This window comes from Gekko japonicus, unplaced genomic scaffold (assembly GCF_001447785.1).
Source record: "Gekko japonicus isolate JY-2015 unplaced genomic scaffold, Gekko_japonicus_V1.1 scaffold1210, whole genome shotgun sequence".
Classification (NCBI taxonomy): domain Eukaryota; kingdom Metazoa; phylum Chordata; class Lepidosauria; order Squamata; family Gekkonidae; genus Gekko; species Gekko japonicus.
In genome coordinates, this window is record NW_015168083.1 from 442,436 (window position 1) to 467,616 (window position 25,181).

General features: G+C 45.0%; 1 protein-coding gene across 1 annotated transcript in view; it reads left to right on the forward strand.

Moving 5' to 3' along the window:
- Nucleotides 1-25,181, forward strand: part of SATB2 (SATB homeobox 2) — a 202,975-nt gene that overhangs the window by 118,738 nt on the left and 59,056 nt on the right. Inside the window, exon 7 of the mRNA XM_015414701.1 lies at nt 22,296-22,508. Within this exon, the coding sequence (XP_015270187.1) occupies nt 22,296-22,508 (213 nt within the window). The remainder of the gene's footprint in view (nt 1-22,295; nt 22,509-25,181) is intronic.

Here is a 25,181-nt window from a genome sequence, read left to right on the forward strand (position 1 = left end):
CAAACCACCCTGTAAAAAACCCCTGAGACCCTGGAGAGCCACTGCCACCTAGAGTGGGGTGGGGGTAGAAGCTTGCAGTGCTCAGCCACTTCATGTTCTTCCCCTGGGTCCTAGGCTCAGACTATTTATATTTGTAGTTTATATTTTTATGGGGGGGGGAGGTTTGGGACTAGGGTTGCCAGGCCTGGGTTGGGAAATACCTGGAGACTTTGGGGGTAGATCCAGGAGAGGGTGGGGTTTGGGGAGGGGAGGGGCCTCAGCATGGTTCCATGCTATAGAGTCCACCCTTCAAAGCAGCCATTTTCTCCAGGGGAGCTGCTCTCTGTCAGTTGGAGATCAGTTGTAAAAGCGAGAGATTTCCAGACCCCACCTGGAGGCTGGCAACTCTATTTGGGACTAACTACAGTTAGGATAGCAGGAGCTGCGGTGGCTCAAGTGGTTAAGAAGCTAAACTGCAGGCTGTGGAAGGTCAGTAGTTCAGCAGTTCGAGACCCGAGTGTGATGCAAGATGGGGTGAGCTCCTGTCTCTAGTTCCAGCTCCTGCCAACCTAGCAGTTCGAAAGCAAGACATTGCAAGTAGATAAATAGGTACCACTTCGGTGGGAAAGTAACAGCGTTCCGTGCGCCTTGGTGTTTAGTCATGCCGGCCCACGGAAACGTCTTCGGACAGCGCTGGCTCTTCGGCTTTGAAACAGAGATGAGCACCGCAACCCTAGGGTCGGACTCGACTGGCTTTCGAGCAAGGGAACCTTTACCTTTACCTTTACAGTTAGAATATAGAGTTCACCAAACTCAAGGAACTTCAGTTTTGCAGAGAAATATTAGTTTTAACACACACACACACACACACACACACACACACACACACACACACCTTCCTAATCTGGGGCTCCAATGGAATAGCTGCTATGATATCTTTAATTGTGTTTGTCTGTGTCCTTTATAAAGTTTATATCTCTGCTACCTGGCATTACATTTTATGACACTCATGGCCTGGCCCGACTAAGTCCAATTTATGTCAAATCCAGCTCTCATAAGAAATGAGTTTTACACCCGTGGAGTAGACAATACTGACTTTGAGGGATTCAGTGTAAAGCAGTTTCACGTGTTCATGTGATAGCGTATAATAAAAGATAGTGGTGGGGGTTGCTGGTTGGTCAGATTACCTTGAGTACTGGAAAAGCTGTATATAAAATCTTAAATAAATAAAGATGTCATTTAAAGACTTGGTAAGTGAGTGCTGTTCAGATGCTAATCAAGTTAGAATAGAAGATATAGCTCTCCTCCTCCTCTCTTCCTGGCTTGCATCCTGACATTCTTGTTTTTGGAGAACTTCGAGCAGACTTGCTGTCTTCCTCTGCACCAGCTGCACACAAGATTTTTAAAAGATGGTATTGTAATGCAGCTGCAGACCTTGTACCAGAAACTGCTATATCAAAGAGAATTGGCTTGTTTAGAACATTGTTATAAGCAAGTGACATTTATGTGAGTGGAAATCATCATAATATTTGCTTATTTGGAAATGCCTTTTTTGCTTAATACTTTCACATTATATTGCTTGTAGCAGCAAAGACATGATTTGCTTTTTTTGTAAATAAATACAATCCAGGGTGAAATTTGTAAATATATAAGCATTGATTTCATTGGAGCCAAGAATTTACTATGAAACTTTTGTATTCTTTTTATAATCAAAGTATATAACATAAATATAAAACCATCCGGTCTTGTAGTACGTACTACAGTATAAAATGGTAGAATCATTTTCTGTGACCGTTCACTATACACAGCAACTCTGTTCCACTGAAAAACCTGTTTGTTACTTCATTGGTCTTCAGCCCATGGGTTGAGGATCATCAGGTGGGCTACAGAGCTCTGTCTGCTTGAAGGGCTGTCATTTTTGCTGTCTCTTGGAAAGGCCTGCTGGCAATATGCATGCATAGAGGGAACATGGGGACCATGCCTGTTTGCTCTCTTTGCACACTCACTGAGCGGAACACTGGGACAGGGAGGTAAGACCTATGCTGCGTAGGTGCTTGGTAAGGCATTCTTCTCCCCTGATATGTATGTGGCCCTAGTTAGGCGATTAAATGTATATGTGTAAACTGCTCTGAGCCTCTGGGAAGGAGCGGTATAGAAATGTAATGTTGTAATAATAATAATAATAATAATAATAATAATAATAATAATAATAATAATAATAATAATAATAATTTAGGCTCAGTTGTAGAGAGGATCCTCATTTGTTTTGGCCATTGACCTCCATCATCATCTCAGAACCTTTATGTGTTCTTTACTATAGCACACTTCCTGCTGCTCAGCTTGCATTTCCTGTCCCCAGTTCTCAAGGCTTGCTGCCCTACCATCCTGGCCTTGGTAGCAGTAAGGTCACAACTCTGGCTTCCCCCTTTCCTGTCTATCATGGGCTTGAAGCCAACTGGGTCCCATTCACAGTGCGTTCTGCATCTGGAAAGGCTGAAGACCCACGGTGTTTTTATGTTTGTGCGATTTATAGATTTTAATTACACCCATTTCCCTTCATGTGTTCTAAGGTTCCATGAGCACATGAAGTTGCCTTATACTGAATCAGACCAATTGTCCATCAAAGTCAGCATTGTCTGCTCAGACTGGCAGCAACTCTCCAGGTTCTCAGGTGGAGTTCTTTCACATCACTCATGACCTGATTCTTTCACCTGGAGATGCTGGGGATTGAACCTGGGACCTTCTGCATGTCAGTTAGATGCTCTAGCACTGAGCCGCAACCCCCCCCCCCCCCAAGCATTTGCCAATTTTTAAATCAAGGTAAATTCCTTCTTGCTTTAGGGTGCTAAGAAATTTGGCATCTAGATACTTTGGTGCTTTTAAAAAATGTGTGTTCATATTGTGAAATTCATTGTAACAGCTAAAGTTACTTCAGCATATGAATATATAATGCTTGTCTGATAGAACAGGTAGATAAAGAAAATCAGAATATGTGTGTACCATAGCATGTTTTGCTTATTGCTGAACTACTTGTTTGTCCTTTAGTTCATCATCAGTCTTCTGTGCAGTCAAATATTGGGACTGCGCTTGCACAGGCCAGCCACTGGAGGCTCTCCTGCGGTTACTCTGGTATTTTTTTTAACACTCTGAGAGTAGCCCCTCCCCTGCAGAGCTCATTAGGGGCCGTTTCCCCACCTAATGATCACCTGCTCTGCAGGGAGGAGCCCCCTTTCCCTCAGTCCTTTCTTCGCTGCCACATTGTGAGGACATGTTCTCTTCAGCTCTGGTTATTGTGAATTTTCCTGAAGTTTTCTTTGCTTCCTGGGGACTCTCCCCTCTTTGGGAAATGTCACAGAAGGTTTTGTTTAAAAAATGCACCCAGTGTGGTACAAAAATGACCCATTTGGCTGAACACCTTCTCTGTCTTTTCTTCTTGGGTGAGGCCTATAATACAACCACATGCAAGATTTGCCTCCAATTTCCCCAAAGGTCACTCAGATAGAGCAGTGCACTTAAAGGCAGCCTTGTGGAAGAAAGTGCTCTCTTGCTCTAATAGTGCGGCAGCAAAAACATCTGCCCCAGCAGAGCACACGCAATCCTTGTCTTCGAAACCACCAGTAATAACCGACTAACTTGCGAACCCACCATCAAGCGTCTTCAGTTTCAGGGACAGAACCGAAGTGTCGGGGTCCAATTGCCTGCCCGTTCAGCTGAACACTGTGTGTCTGAGCCCCCACCTAAGAAAGACTGTTCCAAATCCAAACATAAGCGTTCCAGATCCAAGACACCTCCAAAATCAATTAACTCTTCCGTTCCAGCCAAAATGTCTTCAGTTCCAATGGAATGGAGGGGGGGGGTTTCCCACCACAAACACCTTCTCCACATGCCTCTCTGGTTCATTCATTCTCAGAAGGGGAAATAGAGCCTGGCTAGGGCACATTAGCGGTTCCAGCAGCTAGACGACCGCCGGAACTATCCTTCCCAGCACCGTGGTAGAATTTTGTGCCTCCACCTCCTTGGCAAGGCTACCCTTGTTATTTTCCTTCCCCTCGACCTCAAGAATGGGGCAACTGGTAATCGCAAAAAGCACCTCCATAATTGAGGCACCCCTTTCCACAGACTGTGATGCTACAAGCCCGCCAGTTTGGTATCCTCCTACAGTCTCTCCCCACCCTCTGATGGGGCATTTGGATTCTGAGGAAGAGCAGGCTTTGAGGGCTAACTCCCCTTCTGGTCCAGGCTCAGACTTACCATCAGACCCTTCCCCTGATGACATGGTAGGGGACTGTGATCCAGTGTCACCTAATGAAGATCTGAAGCTCTACGTGGAGCAACTGATGTGAATGGCTAAATCATTGGAAATAGAGGTGACCTCCAGCAACCCAAGACCTCAAGACAAGATCTTAGGCAAGTTTTATGTAGAGTCACCTGGTATAATTGCCTTCCCTATCCTGGAGGGTATTGCCGACATCTCCAAGGCCCTCTGGCAAAAACCATCTAGCATGGCTGCCACATCTGAAAAGGTGGAGAATTTATACAGGGTGCAATAAGAAGGCCCTACCTATTTATTCAGCCATCCTCCAGCTTCATCCCTCATAGCTGAGGAGATGCAGGCGAAACAGAGTACAGGTGCGCATTCCTTACCAGCTGATAGAAAGGGACGAAAAATTGATGCGGTTGTAGAAAAGTTTACTCTTCTTCTGCACTCCACCTGGCCTTGACAACTATAGTGCTATTATGGGAGGATACCAGTTGTTCCTCTGAGAAAAGATGGCTGCTTATATAGAGCTTCTGCCAAAAGACAAGAAGCAAACCAAGAAGAGAGATCATGGGATGGGCGGTGGAAATAAGTAGAACAACCATGATGTATCATGCCAAAGAAAAACATCCAAAGACGATTAAGTTCTTATCCAATATCCAGTTTACTTGAAGCAAATCACTCTCTCAAAAATAATTCACAATGACTCCATCAACAAGACAAGAAGCCTCTGGCTAAACTTTTCTGAGTGGAAGCATTGCGCCTATCTAAGTAACAGATGAATGCAGGCAGACATGCCACTGACTCCTCCTCCAGGGCCATGGCTTCAAGCACTCATACTCAGAAGGCATGCTTGGCTGCACTCCATAGCTCTCCCTCCTGACACCTGGCAGAAGCGGAAGACTGTCAGTTTAAGGCTATGACACTATTTGCTTTGTTGATGGATGAAGAACAAGCAAGTAGCTCACTCATTTGGCATCACAGCAGGTCCCGCTGCTCCTCACAGGCCTCGGCAGACGTATAGTTTCCACTAAATACAGTCACCATACCAGCAGTCTCGCTTGTCACAGTATCCTACACTGCAGCCCTTTTCAGGGTCTGTGGCACAGGGCAGGTGCAGATCCAATCATAGAACTCGACAGTTGGGCTCACAACATCAGCCACTTCCTAAAGAAGCAACAGGCTTCAAAAGGTTCTTTCTGACTAGGGCTTGTAATAGACCAACCACCTATTAAAGACAGATTGGCTGCTTCTAGTGACAAATGGCAGGAAGCCACTCGGGACACTTCGGTTTTGTCAATTGGTAGTTTAGGTTATAGATTAGAGTTTTGGCAATGGCCACCCCTCCAACAATCTGATTGGGCTCTGAATAACTCCATGCCCAAGTTGGAACAGGAGCTGTGTCTTATCCGAAAGGGAACACTACAGCGGGTTCCTGACTCCGATCTCATCACAGGTTTCTATTCATTTTTTTTCCTGGTACCCAAGAAAGATGGAGGCTTTAGGCCAGTCCTGGATCTGAGGGATCTGAATTTTTTTCCTGAATGTTAGAAAGTTCAAAATGTTGATTTTTTAGTAGGTCCCGCAACTGTTAACATTAAATTTCTGGTTTTGTGTACTTGACTTTCAAGACACTTCCATATAGCTCTCCAGCCCTTTTATCGCAGGTGCCTATGCTTTAAATATTTCTTACCAGTCCGTGGCCCTTCCATTTCAGCTGGCAACTGTTCCACGGGTATTTTCTAAATGTGTGGCTGTTGTAATAGCACACCTCAGGTCAAAGGTTGTTCTTTTTACCCATATTTGGATGATGGGCTTGTTACTGCACCTTCCTATGAGGAGCCAGAGTCACAGGTTTCCCTGACTATTTGAAGAAGAAGAGAAGAGATTCACTACCCAAAGGAGTCTCAGAGCGATGTACAAATTCCTTTCCCTTCCCCTCCCCACAACAGACATCCGGTGAGGTGGGTGGGGCTGAGAGAGCTCTGACAGAAACTGCTCTTTTTCAAAAACAGCTGTGCCAGAACTATGGCTTGCCCAAGGTCATCCAGCAGGTACAAGCGGAGGAGTGGGGAATCAAACCCAGTTTTCCCAGATTAGAGTCCGTGCACTTAACCACTACACCAAGCAGTGTTCCCTCTAAGCTGAGTTAGTGTGAACTAGCTCACAGTTTCATAACCTCTGGCTCACACATTTTTTCCTAGTTCAGGAAGGATGGCTCCAGATTAAACTAATTTAGGCAGCTCACTCACAACTTTAATGCTAGTAGCTCACAAATCAGAATTTTTTCTCACAAGATTCCACTGCTTAGAGGGGAGCATTGATTTGAAGATGGCAGGAATTGGGCTTGGTAATCACACAAGAAATCACGCTTCCAACCTTCTCAGAAGGTTTCCTTTATTGGGGACCTTCTGGACACCACAGTGGCCAAGGCTTTCCTGCCAGTACATCAAGGTGTTAAGTGCCTTTCTAAGAATAAATTTCAGTCAGTCCTTTTCTTTCAGAAGCTGTTAGGAAAGAAGGCCTCTGTGACAGCAAGAAACCCTGCATGCACGGCTAAGAATGCAACCTTTACAAAATTGGTTGTTAAGTAAATTTCACCCTGCCGTGCATCCCCAGCATACTAGATTCATGGTACTGAAATCCATAATATGGCAGTTGGGCTGCTGCGTGTGCAATAGGAACCTCCTAGCTGGGGTACCATCTGGGGGAAGGGCTCCTCAGTTTTCTGTCACCTTTGATGCGTCATTACAGGGCTAGGGAGCCCATTGTGTGGTCACTTTCCATGCAGGATATATATATATATTCGACTTGATATACCGCCCTAACCCCCGTAGGGGTCTCTGGGCGGTTTACAATTCTTGGGTGCTAGTCACCTATATCAACCCTAACTACGGCCACATCTGTTCAAGGGAGGGGCTGCCTACCGGCACCCTGGTGGAGACTCGGTGTCGTTCACTTTTTCCCGGCTCGGCTTCTTCTTTTGGCTGTGAAATGTCCCAGTGCTTAGGCAGACAGGCGGATGGATCGCCGGCGACGTTGTCCTCAGCCCAACTGTGTCCTTCCGTCTCCGCGTGCCTCCGGATGACGTCACTGCGCCTCCATCCTCCGTCGACGACAGCTGCACTGCTCTTCCGCTGCTGGCCACCAGGGATCAGTCCCCTTCTGGCTCTGCTGCCGCTTGCCGCCTTCAGCGTTGCACCGCTTCCTCCTCCTCCGATCGTCTGCCGCTGCTGCTCCGCTGTAGCCGCCGTTCTCGCTGTCGCCGTTGCCGCCGCTGTTTCTCCACACACACCTCCATGGAAGGAGGAGGGTGCCCCCCACCCTACTAAGGGTGGGTACCCATTTATCTACTCGCTGATAGGTAGTTACTTGGCTTTACTGGGTGGGCGGGATGTGTGGATACCCGAAGAGAGGGCTTTTCATATTAACCTCTTATAGTTATGTGTGATACATTACACCCTTACCTAATTTGTAGAGCTCACCAAGGGGAAAGTCATTGGTCATTACAGACAATACTACGGCAATGACCTATATAAACTGACGGGGGGGGGGGGCACACACAGTGTCGGCAACCCTGTGCAGGGAAGCCATTTTCGTTTGAGAATTGGTCGTAGCCCAAGGATCCTCCCTCCAAGCAGTACATGTGGTAGGTACTGCTGACACTGCAGACATCCTCAGCAGAATCAGGCAATCAGAACACGAATGGTCTCTGGGGAAGAATTATATCCTCCCAATTTTTCCACAGCACGGTTTTCCAAAAGTGGACCTTTTTGCCACCAGCACCAATACAAAAGCCCCAGCATTCTGTTCCAGGGCGGGCACTAATCATCTCTTTCTAGGAGATGCATCCAAAATCCAATGGACAAGCACTCTGTTTTATGCCTTCCCACCATTCCCACTTATCCGCAAGCTTCTGACCAAAATCCAAGAGGAGCACATGTGGTGTATTCTGATCACTCCCTTTTGGCCCAGACAAATCTGGTTTCAGGTCCTCCTACTGATATCCAAGGGCCTCTACACACACCTTCCCTTAGCTGCAGACCTACTTTGCAGGGGTGCTTTGGTCCACCACGATGTGCACACGCTCAGGTTAACAGCTTGGCTGCTGAACAATCTCAGTTTGGGTTCTCCGATCGGGTAGCCAATGCCTGTAGACTTTCCTTGATGCCTGTAGACTTTCTGCTCAGAGGTCTTATATGAGTAAAAGGGTCTGTTTTTCTGACTGGGCCAGGAGGATACAGGGAGTTCACGCAGCAAATCGTCCTATTGCCCTGGTATTTGAATATCTACTGTCTCGTAAAGAAACTGGTCTGGCAGTTTCTTCCCTTAAGGTACATTTAGCCACTATATCTGCCTGTCATGCCAAGATCAAGGACAGGATGCTCTTTTCTCACCCACCGTTCAAGAGTGTTTTTTGAAGGTGGTGTTTCATTCGTTTCCTCCGTGACCACCTATAGTGCCACAGTAATCCTTGTCAGAGGTTCTCGCCCAGCTCACGTTAGCCCCATTCGAACCGCTAGGTTCTTGTAGCTCATGACGTCTTTCAAGGTCGTGTTTTTGGTGGTGATCACATCAGCCAGGAGAGTGGGAGAGTTGGCAGCTTTGTGGGCATTCTACACGGGCACAGGCAGCATCAGCAGCGGTCCAGAGGGACACTTGATTGGAGGACATCTGCTGAGCACTGACGTGGTGGTCATCAGACACCGTCGTCAAGCACTATTCTGTGGACATGAATGCAAAATAGGATTCAGCAGTTGGCAGAGCCGTGCTGCACAGTTTGGCGTAGTGGTTAAGTGCGCGGACGCTAATCTGGGAGAACTGGGTTTGATTCCCCAATCCTCCACTTGCACCTGCTGGATGACCTTGGGCAAGCCGTAGTTCTGTCAGAGCTGTTCTTGTAAAAGAGCAGTTTCTGTCAGAGCTCTCTCAGCCCCACCTACCTCACAGGGTGTCTGTTGTGGGGAGGGGAAGGAGTTTGTAAGCCGCCCTGAGACACCTTCGGGTAGTGAAGGGCGGAGTATAAATCCAATATCTTCTTCTTGTTCCACTGAAACTCACCCTGCCTCCAAGGTAAGGAGCTCTATAGTCTCCCAATGTGGGACTGCCCAGAAGACTAAAGATGAAAGCAGTGTTACACTTACCTGTAACTCTTGTTAACTGAGGTGTCGTCTGTGCAGGCACACATTCCCTCCCTCCTACCCCGCTATGAGTTCATAGGATACAGTTACATTCGTCACACTCTCGGTGGCTCAGGAGGACCAAGGGGCTTCTCACTGCAGAGCACAGTGAGCATTAGGTGGGAAACCAGCCTCTAATGACCTCTGCAGGGAAAAGGCTGCCCTCTGAATGCTAAGAAAATACCAGAGTAGCTGTAAGAGAGCCTCTGGTCTGGTGCCTGCACAGAAGACACCTCGATGAACAACTGTTACAGGTAAGTGCAGCACTGTTTTATTGCACACACTTACTAGTACAACTTGGGTGTCACCCATCCAGAGACAAAACTGTGAAGATCCTGATAATGTCAATATTTGTTTATCAGAAATATTGTCTAGTATTGATGAGAAGTAGGAGATCAGATAGGCAAACTTCTTCATTGGGATGATGACGCCCATACCCCCTTTCCCTTTTTATTACCTAGGTGTTCTAAAGATTCTACGGTCAACCAGGCTGGTCGCTTTCTGATTGATTTTTTTACTTGTTTCAACCTTGCTATTTTAAATCGTTCTACCCAACTTGATCCCTCTGGAAGTTATACCTTTATTTCTCCTCAGGGATGCAGCGTTATAGATTATGCAATATCCTCTATGGACCTGAGAGACTCTATTATTGAGTTTTCAATAGGCACCAATGTTCCCTTTCAGCTGTGGAGTCTTGTGAGCAAAACATCTGCTTTGTGAGCTACTGGCATTAAAGTTGTGAGCAGGCAATTTGGCTACTTCATAAATTACTTTGCTCTGGAATCATCATTCCTGAGCTAAGACAAAAATGTGTGAGCCAGAGACTAAAAAACTGTGAGCTAGCTCACACTAACTCAGCTTAGAGGGAACACTGATAGGCACCCAGACAGAAAGTGACCATTTACCTATTTTGATTTCCCTCCAGATAAACAGTATCTCAGATTTTCTCCAACTTGTCTTATAGAGGTTGAACCTGTTCAAGTAGGAGAACAAAGTTCAAAACAGTTGGAAACACAAAGCAAAAGCAAATGTTCGGGATTTTGTAAAGTCATAATTTTGATATCCAGAAACTTGTTTTCCTCAAAAAGGAGGTTCTGACTTTTGATGCTTGAGGGTTAGAATTTCTGAGCTGTAGTGCTGGAAGGGGACCAGTAGGACATCTTGTGTGACCCCCTCCTTTGCCATAGAAACATCATTAAATAAGTGAATCATGATGTCATTACCATGCACTGTGACATGTGCTGTGTTTGCCAAAATGACCAGTTAGGTAAATTCATACTTGTTGTTGTTGTTCAGTCGCACAGTTGAGTCCGACTCTTCGCGACCCCATGGACCAGATCCCGCCAGGCCCTCCTGTCTTCCGCTGTCTTCTGAAGTTTGCTCAATTTCATGTTCGTTGCATCTGTGACACTGTCTAACCATCTCATCCTTTGCCGTCCCCATCTTCTTTGACCTTCAATCATACTTGTACTGAGTGCTAAAAGCCCTAACAGTGTAGTGGACCCCTTCATGAATGTGTTGGCAGAAAAGAGAAGCTGGGGTTTTTCAGAATCCCCTCGGAGATTATTTGTTTGGGAAGATAGAAATTAATAATTTTTGTTCTTACTAGAACAAAACGGGCAAAGGCCCACTGACAGTGTGACCACAGTCTTATAGTATCAGGGGGTAGCCATTTTGGTCTGCTGTAGAATAGCTAGATTTATGCATTGTTTTTGGTATAGGCAGAAAGATAACTGATAAATTGGAAGCCAGATCTTTTCTGCCATTTACCTTGAATTCATGGAGTGAGAAAGCATGTTGTCCTTCCGCTGTATTCATATAGAGGTGTCATATGGTCACTTGCTTTTGTATCTGCATATTAACTTTCAGTTAGGAATGGCATTTTCTAAAGCAACACCTTATTGTATGAAACTTCCAACTGAGTGGCTATTTTTGTGTGGCATGAGAAAAATTTTGTTCCATGCTTGGGAAAGCAATCTAAAGAAGTCGCCTAACATAATACATGGCAGCTTTTTGGGAGGGCAAATCATGGAGACTTAAAAAAAAATCTGTCTAGAATCTCACTTCCATGTTTAAGGGAAGTAATCTAAGTAGTGTGGGAGGACAGGATTCCGGAACGTGGGCTTCTTCCCAAACTGGTAAGTGTATTCTTCTTCTTGGATGTCAGTTACTGCAAGAATTTTAGGTATTGAGAAGTGTCTCTTCTTTTCCGATATTCTTCAAAGAGGCCTATCGTGGTTTATCTTCATAAATATGTTGCAGTTGTACGGTCGTTTATCTCTCTCTTTATCATAATTCCCCACAGATCTATCAGCACGCATTGTCCTTCCTAAAAAAGAGACACTGTAATAAAGAGACTTTATTAAGCTAATATGATAGCACCATTTTCTTCGAGGAGCAAAACGTTTCATTTTTAATAATAAAAATTGAATTCCCATCATTGCACGTGGTATACATTTTATTCAAATCAGACTGAGTGCTGCTGTTCCCAGGCTAAGCAGACATCTCCTGAGATATATATACGTTAAGCATTAGTTTAATGAGTTTTAAGATTCAGACTCAGACCAATATGAGGTAATGAATTAGAGTTTAAAGCAAGATCAGTATTGAAATTCAGGAGGCGTCATAGTGGTCTAACCACAGCACATCCAGAGTAGGTCCCTAATGGTTGCAGAATTATCTTTTGATTTATATAAGATTGAAGACTATCCTGGGCTCTCTTAAAATATCAGTCGTTCTTAGAACAGCAATGTGCCCATCAAATGAAGTGAAGAAACAAATTAACAAGGCCTGACTGCTATCTAAGGACAAACTGCTACAGGGTAGGCCAAAGAGAAAATGAAACGGATTGCCACTGGTTGTCTCCTGTAACTTCCAGGTGAAACTGCTGCAGTGCAGTAGTCACGATATACAGCCCATTGTGGACAATGATATTGCATACTTTGGGTAGTTGGCTGTTAGTTTGCTTATAGGCGGTAGGCAGCCCCCTAATCCAAAACAGTTATTCACCAGCAACAAGAGGGCTTCCAAAAAGGAGACATTAACTTGAGGACCTGACCTTGCAACACGCCACAATGCAAACTCTGACCCTGCTCAGGCAGCCCTACTATGGAACATTGGCCATACTCTCAAGGGCTTATTTGAAGAAGAAGAAGAAGAAGAAGAGATTGGATTTATACCCCGCCCATCACTTGTAGTCTCAGAGCGGCTTACAAACTCCTTTCCCTTCCCCTCCCTACATCAGATACCCTGTGAGGTAGGTGGGGCTGAGAGAGCTCTTTCCAGAACTGTCCTTGAGAGAACAGCTCTGACAGAACTATGGCTTGCCCAGCAGGGGCAAGTGGAGGAGGGGGGAATCAAGCCCGGTTCTCCCAGCTTAGAGTCCACGCACCTTAACCACTACACCAAACTGGCCTGTTCATCCTTCAATTTGGCAACAGTGGCCTTTGCAGTCTATGTGAGACAGTCTTCATACAAAAGAATAAATTATTGCAAGTTTGACAAAAAAAACCAAAACCAAAACCCTGCATCAATTAGCAACCTGCAGATGAGCATTTCACTCGATTAGTGCATTCTTCTGATGGCCTGAAAGTCACTATTCTTCAAAAGAGGAATGTTATTGGGGAACTCCAGAGCAAAATTGCTGGAACTGTTCATCAATAGGATTAAACAGAGATAATGTTGGTAAAGGTGTTGCGCCACTAAATGTGTTACATTGCTTAGCACAACTCGGTTGACACATTATCACAGGCCACAGCCAGTTTAAATGGGCACTATACATTATACATCTTGAATGCTCTGAAGAGTCATGCTCTTCATGCCATATTTTTCTGTCTGTGCCTATATATCTTCTGATGATTGAAAAGCCATTTTATGTATCTGACAAAGGATGCTCCAGACCTTTCCTTTCTTTCCTTTTCAAGCGGCTTTGATCCAATGAGCAGCAAATGAGGGGCTTTTATTTCTTTAAGGAAAGTATGGTGGGAGAGGTATTTGGCCACTGCCAACGTAGTCTTTGGATCTCTATCCACCAACAAATAGGGGATTGTGTTATCTTTTGTTACGGTAGAAGGAAATTTAGTTAAAATAGGAGCAAATCCATAAAGCATGGTAATAGTTATAGTGAGGGCATTCCAATATCATATGGGAGTCAACTTTTTTCAGATTGCATTGGCAAAGCCTGTCTGAATAAGGCAGATTAGAGTATCTCCCGTATAAGGCTCCTGAAGGGGCAGCGTTCAAATATGCAAGCATAAATGCTCTATGGTAACAAGGAGCTGTTAAATATCGGGTATAAGCTGGGATGGTTGGAGATGGAAGGACTGGGTGGAGCATACTCTCTGGGCTCATATAACTGAGCTGAAGTACTCTAGATCTTTTATGCATTTCTTAAAAATCAGTAGGGGTTCACTTTTTCCAAGTCTCAATAAATCATCCTTTGCTAGGCCAAAGCTGAGTAATTTCTTATCTGTTTCTTGCATCCAGCAAAGCTGATCTTGATTGAGCTCATAAAGTAGGCCATCTTTCTTAGTTGGAAAAAAAATGTTTAACCTGTGTTTGAATGCATGCAGCCATGCTTTGGCTTCAGTAGAGCACTGGTCTAGGGTTGCCAGGTCCATTTTCGTCCCCAGCAGGGGACTTGGGGGGGGGCATTCCCGGAGGGATGGTCCCACCGGCTGCAAGCACTTAAAGGGGTCCCTTTAAGTACACACAGCTGGTGGGATGGGGCCCCGTGCGCCCGATCTCCCAGCAGCATTGCCGCTGGGAGATTGGGTGCTCAGGTATGGTTCCGCCGGCTGCGTGCACTTTATTTCATTTTAGATACAGCCATTGATTCCTCTTGTTCCCTTATAAAACACTCAACGCTTTTGTTTCAGATCCAGGCTAGAACTCGAAAGTGGATATGACTGATTGGGATTCCAAAATATTGTTAGAAATTACTACTGACTTAATTGTTTGTAAATTAAGACAACCGTGACATGGGTCATATTCCCACACGACTGTTTCTAAGTTCAGCAAATCTATTAATACTGAGACTCCTGGGGGTATGTTCTTTTTTTAAAAAAAAAGTTAAAGGAGAAGAAATATTTTGGCATTGGTCAGTCTTCTGGTAATGTATGTGAAATTGCCATTTCATACTAAGAGCTGTGAAAATGGAATCTGAGATGTCAACTTTTTTCTTTTCCTTAGCAGCCTTCTGGTAACTACAAGTGAGGAGATGATGGGGTTCTTGGTTTGGGAGGAAAGTAATAGGAAATGTGTCATCTGCTTAATTTCTGTATTTCTGCTGTTAAAGGCACAGAAGCTGTGCAGTAGCTATGGCTAGCAACTTTATATCGAATAAACTGTAAATACTAATGTTTAGCTTTTTGAAAAGCTAGCATGGGTTGGCCTTTTGGGATCTTCTAGGGATCTTCTGGGGATCAGCGTTTGTCCCCGTCGTGTTTCGGACATCATATACCTTAGCTGAACCTCAGCCTTACTGGTCCCACACACTTAGTGACAATTATTTTAAACAATAATAAGTGCTATGCCTTTACATAGTAGACAGATCTACTCTACAGGTTCTTGGATGATGAATCTGCCCTTAACCCATTTCAGTCCATTTTCAGGCCTTCGTTTGGAACCAAGACAACTTTAGTTGCACTGAGGTATGATCTTCTTTTAAAGTTAGACAGGAGACAGTCATCCCTGTTGATGTTGTTAGATCTATCAGCAGCCTTTGAAGCCGTTTAACCACTCCATTCTTAGCCATTGGTTGAGATATGGAGCTGGAGTTAAGAAAAGTAGCCCTTTGGTGGTTTTGGTCTTTTCTGTCTGCTTGTACACATAGAGTTTCCACCAGAGGAGCACAATCAAGTGGGTGGTGTTTATCCTGTGGCGTGCTAGAAGGATCAGCTCTCTCACCCTTGCTGTTTAATATACTTATATATACATTTTTTCCCTTGATTTTATTTATTTATTTATAATTCAATTTATATCCCGCCCTCCCCTAAGGCTCAGGGCGGCTAACAATTGAGGCAAAAGCCATAATTAAAACAATTAAAACAAGATAAAAACATAACAATAGTACAACAAAGTGCTGGTACTCTGATGTTCCCAGTTCCAAGATGGGTTCTGGTAGGGTAGATCCAGACCAACGACATAAGTTCCAAAGCGGCAGATAACCAGTCTTCTTTCCAGGGCCCGATTGCACCCTGATGTTATCTCTGCCAATTTTCGGTGACAGTGCATTGATGGAACAGTAGTGGCGGCGGCTCCTACTCGAAAGCCTGGCAGAAGAGCTCTGTCTTGCAGGCCCTGTGGAACTGCGCAAGATCCCGCAGGGCCCGGATCTCCTCCGGGAGCTCATTCCACCAGGTTGGAGCCGCCACCGAAAAGGCCCTGGCCCTAGCCTTGGCGAATTTTACGTCCCTGAGACCTGGGGTAGTCAAAAGATGTTGGCCCCCCGACCGTAGCGGATCCGGTACCAATACTTGAATATATTCCATAACATTGAACCTCCCCTGCTACACCCAGGACATGGCAGTTTGAAATAGTTTGTTGCCTTGGGATGAAGCAATTGACAAAATAGCAGCAGTGTTCAAAAGGGATGAGAGCTTTGTATTTTAAATAATAACTTACCTAAGTTCTCATTACTGTTTTGGCATTAGCCATAGATTAATGATGGAGGATTCTTTTAGGGTTGCCAGGTCCCATCTTCTCCCCAGCGGGAGGATTGGGGGGGTGTTCTGGGAAGTGGCGGGGCCGTCCCCCACACGATGACGTCATGCACCCTTTAAATGGATGGGAGAAAAAGTGGGCGCTGCACGGGCCTGCCCTACAAGCTGCAAATTCACGGCTTGCAGGGCAGGAGCTGGTGGCCCCCGCTTGAAAAGAGCGGGCGCCCTGCATGCTTGCCCTGCAAACTGCGAATTTGCAGCTTGCGTGGCAGGTGCGTGGGGCGCCCACTCTTTTCAAGTGGGGCTGCAGATGACTGTTGGGGGTGGGGCTTCCCCCTATTGACCAGCTGGCCGGTGTCTGGGGGGAGCCCCCAAAATGGGGGATCCCCTGCCCATCCCAAGATTCTTTGCACTTTACTACAGCATCATGAGAGGGTTTTCTTTCGATTGATTTAAACTAAGATGTCGCTGTATTGCTAACAAGATGTATATGGCTGGTTATCTGGGTCCTTAGCACACAATTATTGAGTGGCAATGATAATGTAGCAGTTGGTGCCTTTTGCGTAGTTGATGGCCTCTTAACATGTTCCCACAGCACCATGATGCTCCTGTAATGTGTAGAGGGAGCCTAAATTTGGTTCAATTTCTATATCGGCTTTTTGATCTTGTGTAGAATGTTCTAACTTTGAGCTGTCAGTGATGTCTCAGAGGTTCTGTAAGTGTATGGAGTTAAATCCGTTCCCGTAATCAAGATTTAGAAGCAGTGCTATGTGTAAACCTAAGAGGTTACACCTAGCATTTTGAAGACTCTTCTTTGAGCCTCTCCTTCCTTCTACTTCAAAAACTCTTCTAAGTATTCCAGATAAGGATACCATTTCTTTTCTTTCTGAAAGTTTTGTATTTGAGTTGGAGCTGTCTTTCCCTCACTTCGAGTTTAAAAATAAAGCTCTTTATTGATTCCATTTATAATTTTAAAAGAAAGTGCAGCAATTGATAGAAGTTTCAGATGTAAATGGAACTGTGGATGTGTGATAACTAATTTTGACTGTGCACAGCTTTGTTTACAATCAGATCCTATAAGTATTACATTTTTTCTGTTTGCCCCCATTTGTTAGAAGTCTATTTTAAAACACTATTGTTGAGGTTAGAAGACAATTCCTATAAAAAAATTCCAGTTTAAGACACTATATTAATGAGCTGTCTTAATGTCAAGTATGTGAACAGTAAAAGTTCGATTGCAGGCTTCGGTCTTTATTGTAGCTTTCATGGTGTGCCTGGTTTGTGTCCTAAACCACCTTTGTTTTCTGAACTTCATAACTTCACGTAGGGTTGGAGTTCTAGAGTTGCGTGACTAGTTACTTCATAATTTGCCCAGTTTAAAGAAAGTGGTGGTGGGGGGGGGGATGTCTGTATGTGGAATGAACTAATTTAGCTGATGGAATTTTGAAGAAATGTTGTGGGTTCCCTCCTCCGGCTTGTACCCCGTAGCAGAAACATACTTTGCAGAAATGAAAACAGTCTCCAGCTAACTTTAGGCATTTCTCGAAAATAGCAGTGCTTCAGTTTGTTTGGCTGGGCCAGTTCCCGTACCACACACCTGGTGTATATCACTTTAAAAATAAATTATGCCTCATTAAATTACAATTAAATGAAATCATGATCGTTTGTTTTTCCTGAAGGAAGATGCTTTGCATATTGAATGCCTAATTTGTTGCAGGTGAGAAAAGGCTGAACAGATTATTTGGTATCACTTTATTTTTATTTTTATTTTTGTAATGCTGATTGTTGGTTAGTTTTTATATAGACTAGTAGCTCAGAATTATATCAACATAAATGATAGGTGCACTCACGGTATTTTGCTTTATTGACTTTTCTATCACTCTGTCATCTCCTTGCCATGGATTATCAACACAGTCTGTTAGAGCAATCTATTCAACCTTGCAAGGAAATAGATTTTTTGAGACTTCAGTTTCTCATGAATAGGCTATTCATATGCAGGCTACTTCCCTATTTGCTTCATTTTGGGGTTCTCCACGGCCCTTTCAGATCTGAAAAGACAACATGGGAAAGGACTAAAAATACATACACCGGGTTAGAGAAATAGTCTGGTATTCCTGAATTCCTTCCATAGATTCATTGCACTGATGTCTGTCTCTAGTTTAGTTACCATCGCCCTTTATTTGGTTGGTATCTGGTCTCCCTGTCTTCTTGGGTCCTTCAGGGGAGTATGACCCATCTGGGACACACAGATCCTCCACCACCAGATACACTTGACCCAGTGTTTCCTCTAAGCTGAGTTAATGTGAGCTAACTCAGTTTTTTAGCCTCCAGCTCACACATTTTTGTCTGAGCTCAGGAAGGGTGGCTCCAGAGCACTTTATGCAGTAGCCAAATTGCTCACGCACAGCATTAATGCCAGTGGCTCACAAAGTAGAATTTTTGCTCACAAGACTCCACAGCTTAGAGGGAGCTTTGACTCAACCACTGTTATTTTTGCCTTTTCTGGATTCAACTTTAGCTTAGACACAGCATCTCCAAGGCACCCATTCTAGGATGTGACAGCTGTTCCCAAATCTGAAGAGGATGGACAAATGAGGGGGGAGGATTGCCACAGGGACCTCTAGCTTATTCGTCCAAGGAATTTTGTACAACTGTTAAACAGCACAGGGATGCCCTCCTTGGGATAAGTCCTTTGTGTGTGGGACAGCAACCACCCAACACCACCTTCTGTCGTGGCCCTGAAATAGTAGCATCCAGTCTGTGCAATTGAAAGCATGACTGAACTGGGCTCAGAAGATTAGTTTCCTCCAAGAATGTGTTGTGTTGAAACACCACCACCCGTTCAGCCCCTTTCTGCAGGCTGGAGAAGTTGAGAAGGCTTTTAAAGCAATGGCCTAACACTTGTCTCTTTCAAGAAAGTTGAAACTGTACACTCCTATAAAGATACAGTGACCACTGCCTTGATTACACAGCCAGTTTCCTGGCGCTAGATGCTATAAGCCAGTGTGGGCCCTAGTGGATCTGGTGAGCGGCCGGCTGAACTTTGCACTCTGTATCCTCAACAGGAAGTAATCCGTGCTGGTGCATTATGAAGAGACTGAGATCACTGGTTGCTACTACTTGCCCTCTTCCCCAGCTGAATTGCCGTTCAGAGGAAAAAGGGAGTGATTTCTAGAAGCGACTGTAACAATGTAGTTATAGTCTGTAACACTGGAAGCTGTCATGAAGGTAGTTCCTAAGCTCTGCTTAGGTGAAACTCCTTGTCCTTAATAACAACCATTTCTTCATTCAAATATTTATATGCTGATTTTATTTTCAATTAGCTAATTGGCAGCCAAGAGGACAAGGAAGTATTTGACTTTTGATGTGTAAAGGCCTTAGAGTTGAAACATTATTTACGGTAAGCTGTTGTTAAATTGTTAGAATACAGTGCTCCCTGTAAGCTGTGGAGTCTTGTGAGCAAAAATTCTACTTTACGAGCTACTGGCATTAAAGCTGTGCGTGAGCAGTTTGGCTACTGCATAAATTAGTTTGCTCTGGAGCCATCCTTCCTGAGTGAAGACAAAAATATGTGAACCGGAGGCTAGGAAACTGTGGGCTAGCTCACACTGACTCAGCTTAGAGGGAACACTGCTGAAGACTGTTCATGGAGATAGAATAGTTTTTTTCCCCTTGAAACTAGTTGCACATATTACAGATTCTTGTTAATGGCATGGATTTAGGCAGGCAGTACTTCCAGCACAGAATGATCCTCTGAGGTAACCTACAGGTAGACTAAATGTTTGTCCTTGTGTAGCAAAAAACACCCTGGCTAGGGGTGGAATTGAGGTTGAAGAAAGTCACAGAGTTGTTGCAGCCCAGTCTCCCTTCCAACTGTTTTTGTGGGGTTTTTTTAAAGCCACCATGCTAGACTTGGAATTTCTCCCAACATTGTGTCTGCTTGGACTGTGCCTGGTTGCATAAGCCTTTTACGCATAGAAGGTGTTGCAGCCTCTTCTGTCTGTTGCCAGCTATTTTTGAATAGGTAGTCACTCTGACACTTGCAGAACAACCGCGTTCACAGCCTTACTATCGGCTCACGTGACCCTAGTTGTGCTGTTCTTCTGTATTACGGTTGTTTGTGCCATGAATATATTGTAAGCCTGGCTCTTATCATAAAGGAAGTCATCGGCATATATCCGTAGTCTTGTAATTCAGATGAGCACATTGCACCTAGCGTGGAGAGGTGCCCTGGGGCAATTTGCCAACCTCCCTCCCATCCACTGGTTCGTGTGTCCTACCTGCTCACTGAACGATTTATTGTGTGTGTGTGTGTATATATATGTATATGTATAGTGTGTGTGTGTGTGTGTGTATATATATATAGTATATAACAATATATTGAATATACTGTAAGCATGGCTCTTATCCTAAAGGAAGTCATCAGCATATATCTGTAGTTTTGTAATTCAGATGAGCACATTGCACCTAGCGCGGAGCGGTGCCCTGCACCCAACCTCCCTCCCATCCACTGGTTTGTGTGTCCTACCTGCTCACTTAACAATATATACCAAGTTCTTTGACCAGGTTCCATGGCCAAGCCAGTTCCTTAGTGCCAGGGTGTAGGATTCAATATGTGTCTTTTGACTGTAAGGCCAGGGTTTTTTTTGGGGGGGGGGGTATATGTGTGTTTTGCTGCTGTGGCTCTCTGATGTATATTCTTGATTGGGAAGCAGAGCCCGGTTTTAAAGTGGCTGAATGTGAATTTCTTCTTCCCTTTCTCTGCTGGCACGAAACAGCCAAGGGGAGAGAGACAAGGAGGGATGACATCACGTCCATATGTCCTTGTGCACCAACCACAATCTTTGTGCAGCCCTCTGCTGGCTATCCCACCACTTAGGGTGGCCCGTCTGGCATCGGCCAGAGCCCAGGCCTTTTCCATCATGGCTCTGGCTGTGTGGAATAGGCTCCTCGAAGAGCCCCCTGCTTAGAGATCTCCAGGAGACGCCTCCAGGAGACGCCTCCAGGCCTGCCTCTTTGCCAGGGCTTTTGAGAGGGGTTGAACGTCAGGCATCATTTAAAGAGGGGAGGGAGGGAGAGATTGGGGGGTGATTATTTTATTACGGTTTTAAGTAGAATTTTAAAAAACTATTATTATAAGCTGCTTTGAACGACAAGGATAATATGTTTTATTAAATAGGGAAATAGTCAGGGAGTAGATTTCAGGCAGGAGAGGGTGGGGAGGAAGCATATGAGTTGGCTGACTGCTGCCTGTTTGTAAGGTTTCTGTAGGCATGCCCTAGATTTGGCATGTGACCGTAGGGTGGTAGCTTTACCTGTAATTGTGTAGGATTGAGAGCACACATTGGGCTAGCGGGTAATTAGCGTTTTTCCTAGGAAAGAGGCATGACATATGCTTGGTAGCCGCAACGGTACAACAAAACATAAAATTACTTCGGGATCAGTTACATTTTAAATACTATATCAGGACCTTGGCTAGCATTCTGCAGGTTCAAGTATAACGTTCCGTTCAAACACACGTAACCCAGCCCCTGATTTCTTTCATGTAAAAAAGCTAAGAGTCGTGTAATAAATATGGTCAGTGCCACCTCCTGACTCTCTGAGTGAAGTGGCAAGACAATCTCAGACCGTCAAATTTCTAAGGGTACAGCATCTAGAGAATTCCTCATATTTGCAGCATTTTCTCTCTTCCCACTAGTAAGAGCCGACAAGTTTGCAGTGAATGAACTGTAACGTCCAAAACCCTGCCAAACATTTTTCTTCATAAGTCTCCTGTGCTGTTTAAATGTCTGAACTAAATTTACCAAACTTGGCAGATTCCTGAAGATGAACAGGGCTGCCAAGTGTTTCCAGCCTCAAGCAGGGGAAGGAGGGAGGAAGAAAGCATGCGAGAGAGAGAGAGAGCACACACACTAATAGTTCCTAAAATATTTGCAGGCGGCACCTGGCTATAATTGCAGTTATAGAATGATGTCCCACTGCCCACCTGCCTCTCTGGCACCTCTGTGTTCAGATTGTTCTTAAACGGATGACTGAATCTGTGAACAGAGTCACTCCATAATAAACCAGAGTTCCTAGAAAATGAAGCTTGCCTTCTACAAAACATTCCCTGCGCTTCAGCAACTCGTGAAGGGTCTCAGCTTTGCAACCTGGCTAGTTTCAACAAGCAGATTTTTAAAAAGACTTGGTCTTTTTTTTTTTAATTTTTTGAACCAGGGATTGCTATCAGAGATCCTGCGAAAAGAAGAAGACCCTAGAACAGCCTCCCAGTCCCTCCTGGTAAACCTGAGGGCAATGCAGAATTTCCTCAACCTGCCTGAGACAGAACGAGATCGTATATATCAGGATGAGAGAGAGAGGAGTATGAACTCCAGTGTGAGCATGGTGTCTTCGGCCGCCAGCAGTCCAAGTTCCTCCAGAACCCCCCAGGTAAGGCTCAACCCTCTTATGATTGCTTTCAGAATGGTCCCCCGGTTTAAAAAACACCACAGCCAGGTGTCATACGAGATGCCATGTCAGGGTTTTCTCAGGTGGGGCACCCCAATGCGACCGGGAGGTCTTAATCTTTTGCGGATTTGGAGCTGCCGCTAAGAGGGACCTGTTGTCTTCTAGCAACCCTTCCTGAGTAAAAACCCATAAGTTTCTTGCTTCTTAATGCTGCAAATATAAAGAATGAGCTGCAATTGATTACATGAAAGAATCCAGAGCATGCTTCTCCCGTTGGCCGTGATCCCCAACTCCAGAAGGCGCTGCTGTGTGCACCCAGTGCCGTGTGGACAGTAGCTGAATACTCCTCCTGTGGGTCTCCACTGAATGCCGCAGGGCATTTATTGACAACAGAAAGAACGGGACAGCCACTGCTTGTTGTCAGCTTTGTTTGTGCCTTTCAGTCCCTGTGAACATCAGAACGTTTTTCTTGGTGATGACCCTTGGTTGCTATGCTAACAAGGAATTGCTGCAGTCACCTCTAGCTGATGGCAAGCCAACCTCTTAGCAGCAAGTGGAGCAGTGTAAGCAAGGATGTGTCTCAGAGACTGGAGTCTACCGATAGCATAATGTGTTCAGAACAGGGTGTCCACGTTGGGACTTGGTGCCTGGAGCACGTTACGCCTGCACTTAAGGGATTTAACTGGCTTCTGGTTTGTACCGGAGAGTAATTCAAAGTACTAGTGTTAACGCATAAAGCCCAGACATCTGGGACTGAGACATCTAAAGACCTGCCTGGTCAGGTATACACTTGCCCAAGAGGCAAGATCACCATCAGGTGCTCCAGTTGGGGTTGCAGATGTTATGGTAGTAAGCGCTCTCCTTTCTGCAAACGGAATGCAGGATGAAGGCTGAGAACAAATGCTGGAAGAGATTGGCACCAGGTTTCTGCTGATACTTGGGGTGGGGGAGCATGACGTTTCCTCGTTTGAGACCCACAAATCAGACATCGGAACTGTTATTTTTTTGGGGGGGAGGGGTGCGCTAGCTATGCTGCTCTACTGGCAAAGAGTAAATATAGTCCTTGATAAAAAGGATGAAAGCCAACTGATAATTATTATCTAGTTGGTTTGGTTCTAGAGAATATAACAATTAGTTTGTAATTACCTAGCAGGAAAAAGAGGACACTTCCAGCACAGTGTGTTTCATTTTTATAAAAGAGGAGTTTTATTCTGAAGCAACATTTCCATAATTAGATCATTCATTTGGTAAACAGAGGGCATGGTGTGTACAGTACTGTTTAGTAGTGCTGGATTCTGGAACTCAGAATTCTTAGCGATTTGTTAGCTATTCTATAATCACTTTTGCTGCAGAGCTGCGGTGGCTCAAGTGGTTAAGACACTGAACTGCAGGCTGTGGAAGGTCAGTAGTTCAGCAGTTCGAGACCCGAGTTGCCGCATGACGGAGTGAGCTCCCATCTCTAGTTCCAGCTACTGCCAACCTAGCAGTTCGAAAGCAAGAAATTGCAAGTAGATAAATAGGGACCACTTTCGTGGGAAAGTAACAGCGTTCCGTGCGCCTTGGTGTTTAGTCATGCCGGCCACATGACCACGGAAACGTCCTCGGACAGCGCTGGCTCTTCGGCTTTGAAATGGAGATGAGCACCACAACCCTAGAGTCGGACTCGACTGGCTTTCGAACAAGGGAATCTTTACCTTTACCTTTAATCACTTTTGCATATTCCACTTAACACATTCCCATTGATGGTGTGCATGTGTGAAATCCAGAAATGGCATTCTAAATATGCTTGGATCAGTTTTTTCATCAAGTGATGTCCATGCATTTCATGGTCACCAGAGATCAAATTAATTGAAGCAGATGCAGAATGAGGGGAGTCCATGCCATTGGTTGGAATGATCGAGGGTCAGCTGTATCCATCGTGCATCCAATCAGGATCTGCAGTGGCCAAGAGCACATAACACATGGCATAACTGATTTTGCCATGTGGGCATATGAAGGGATGTAGGCAAGTCAGAACTGTTTGTGCGGCCCTGATTTTTCAAGAGACCACCCTGGTTCCAAGTCCAATTGTATACAGCCTTGGTTCTTCCTTGCCAAGTGTTTGCTAGTACTTAAGGGAGGTGTGCTATGTTTGGTGTAGTGGTTAAGAGTGGTCGACTCTAATCCGGAAAACCGGGTTTGATTCCCCACTCTTCCACATGTAGCTGGCTGGGTGACCTTGGGTCAGTCATGGCTCTCTCAGACTGTTCTCTCAAGAGCAGTCCTCGAAAGAGATCTCTCAGCCCCACATACCTCACAGGGTGTCTGTTGTGTGGAGAGGAAGGGAAGGAGATTGTAAACTGCCATGAGACTCTTCTTCTTCCTTTCCCCCAAGCTGTGAGGTCTTTGGGTCAAGGAAAACAGTACCTGTCAAAGGGGTTCCTACCCCTGCCCCATGAAAGCACCATAGCCCCAGGTTTCTGGTCTGAGGTTTTCTTCTTCATCCTGTTGACTGATGCCTCAGGGTGCTCGCTAAGCCATTCACATATAACACAACCAGTCTGACCAGCATTGCCCTCACCATTGAGCAAGCTTGCACAAACCCGAGCCCACAGCCTGCTAGGTCTTAAATGAATTCTGTTCCCGCAAACTTGAGAGTAGAGTAGGTGATTCCCC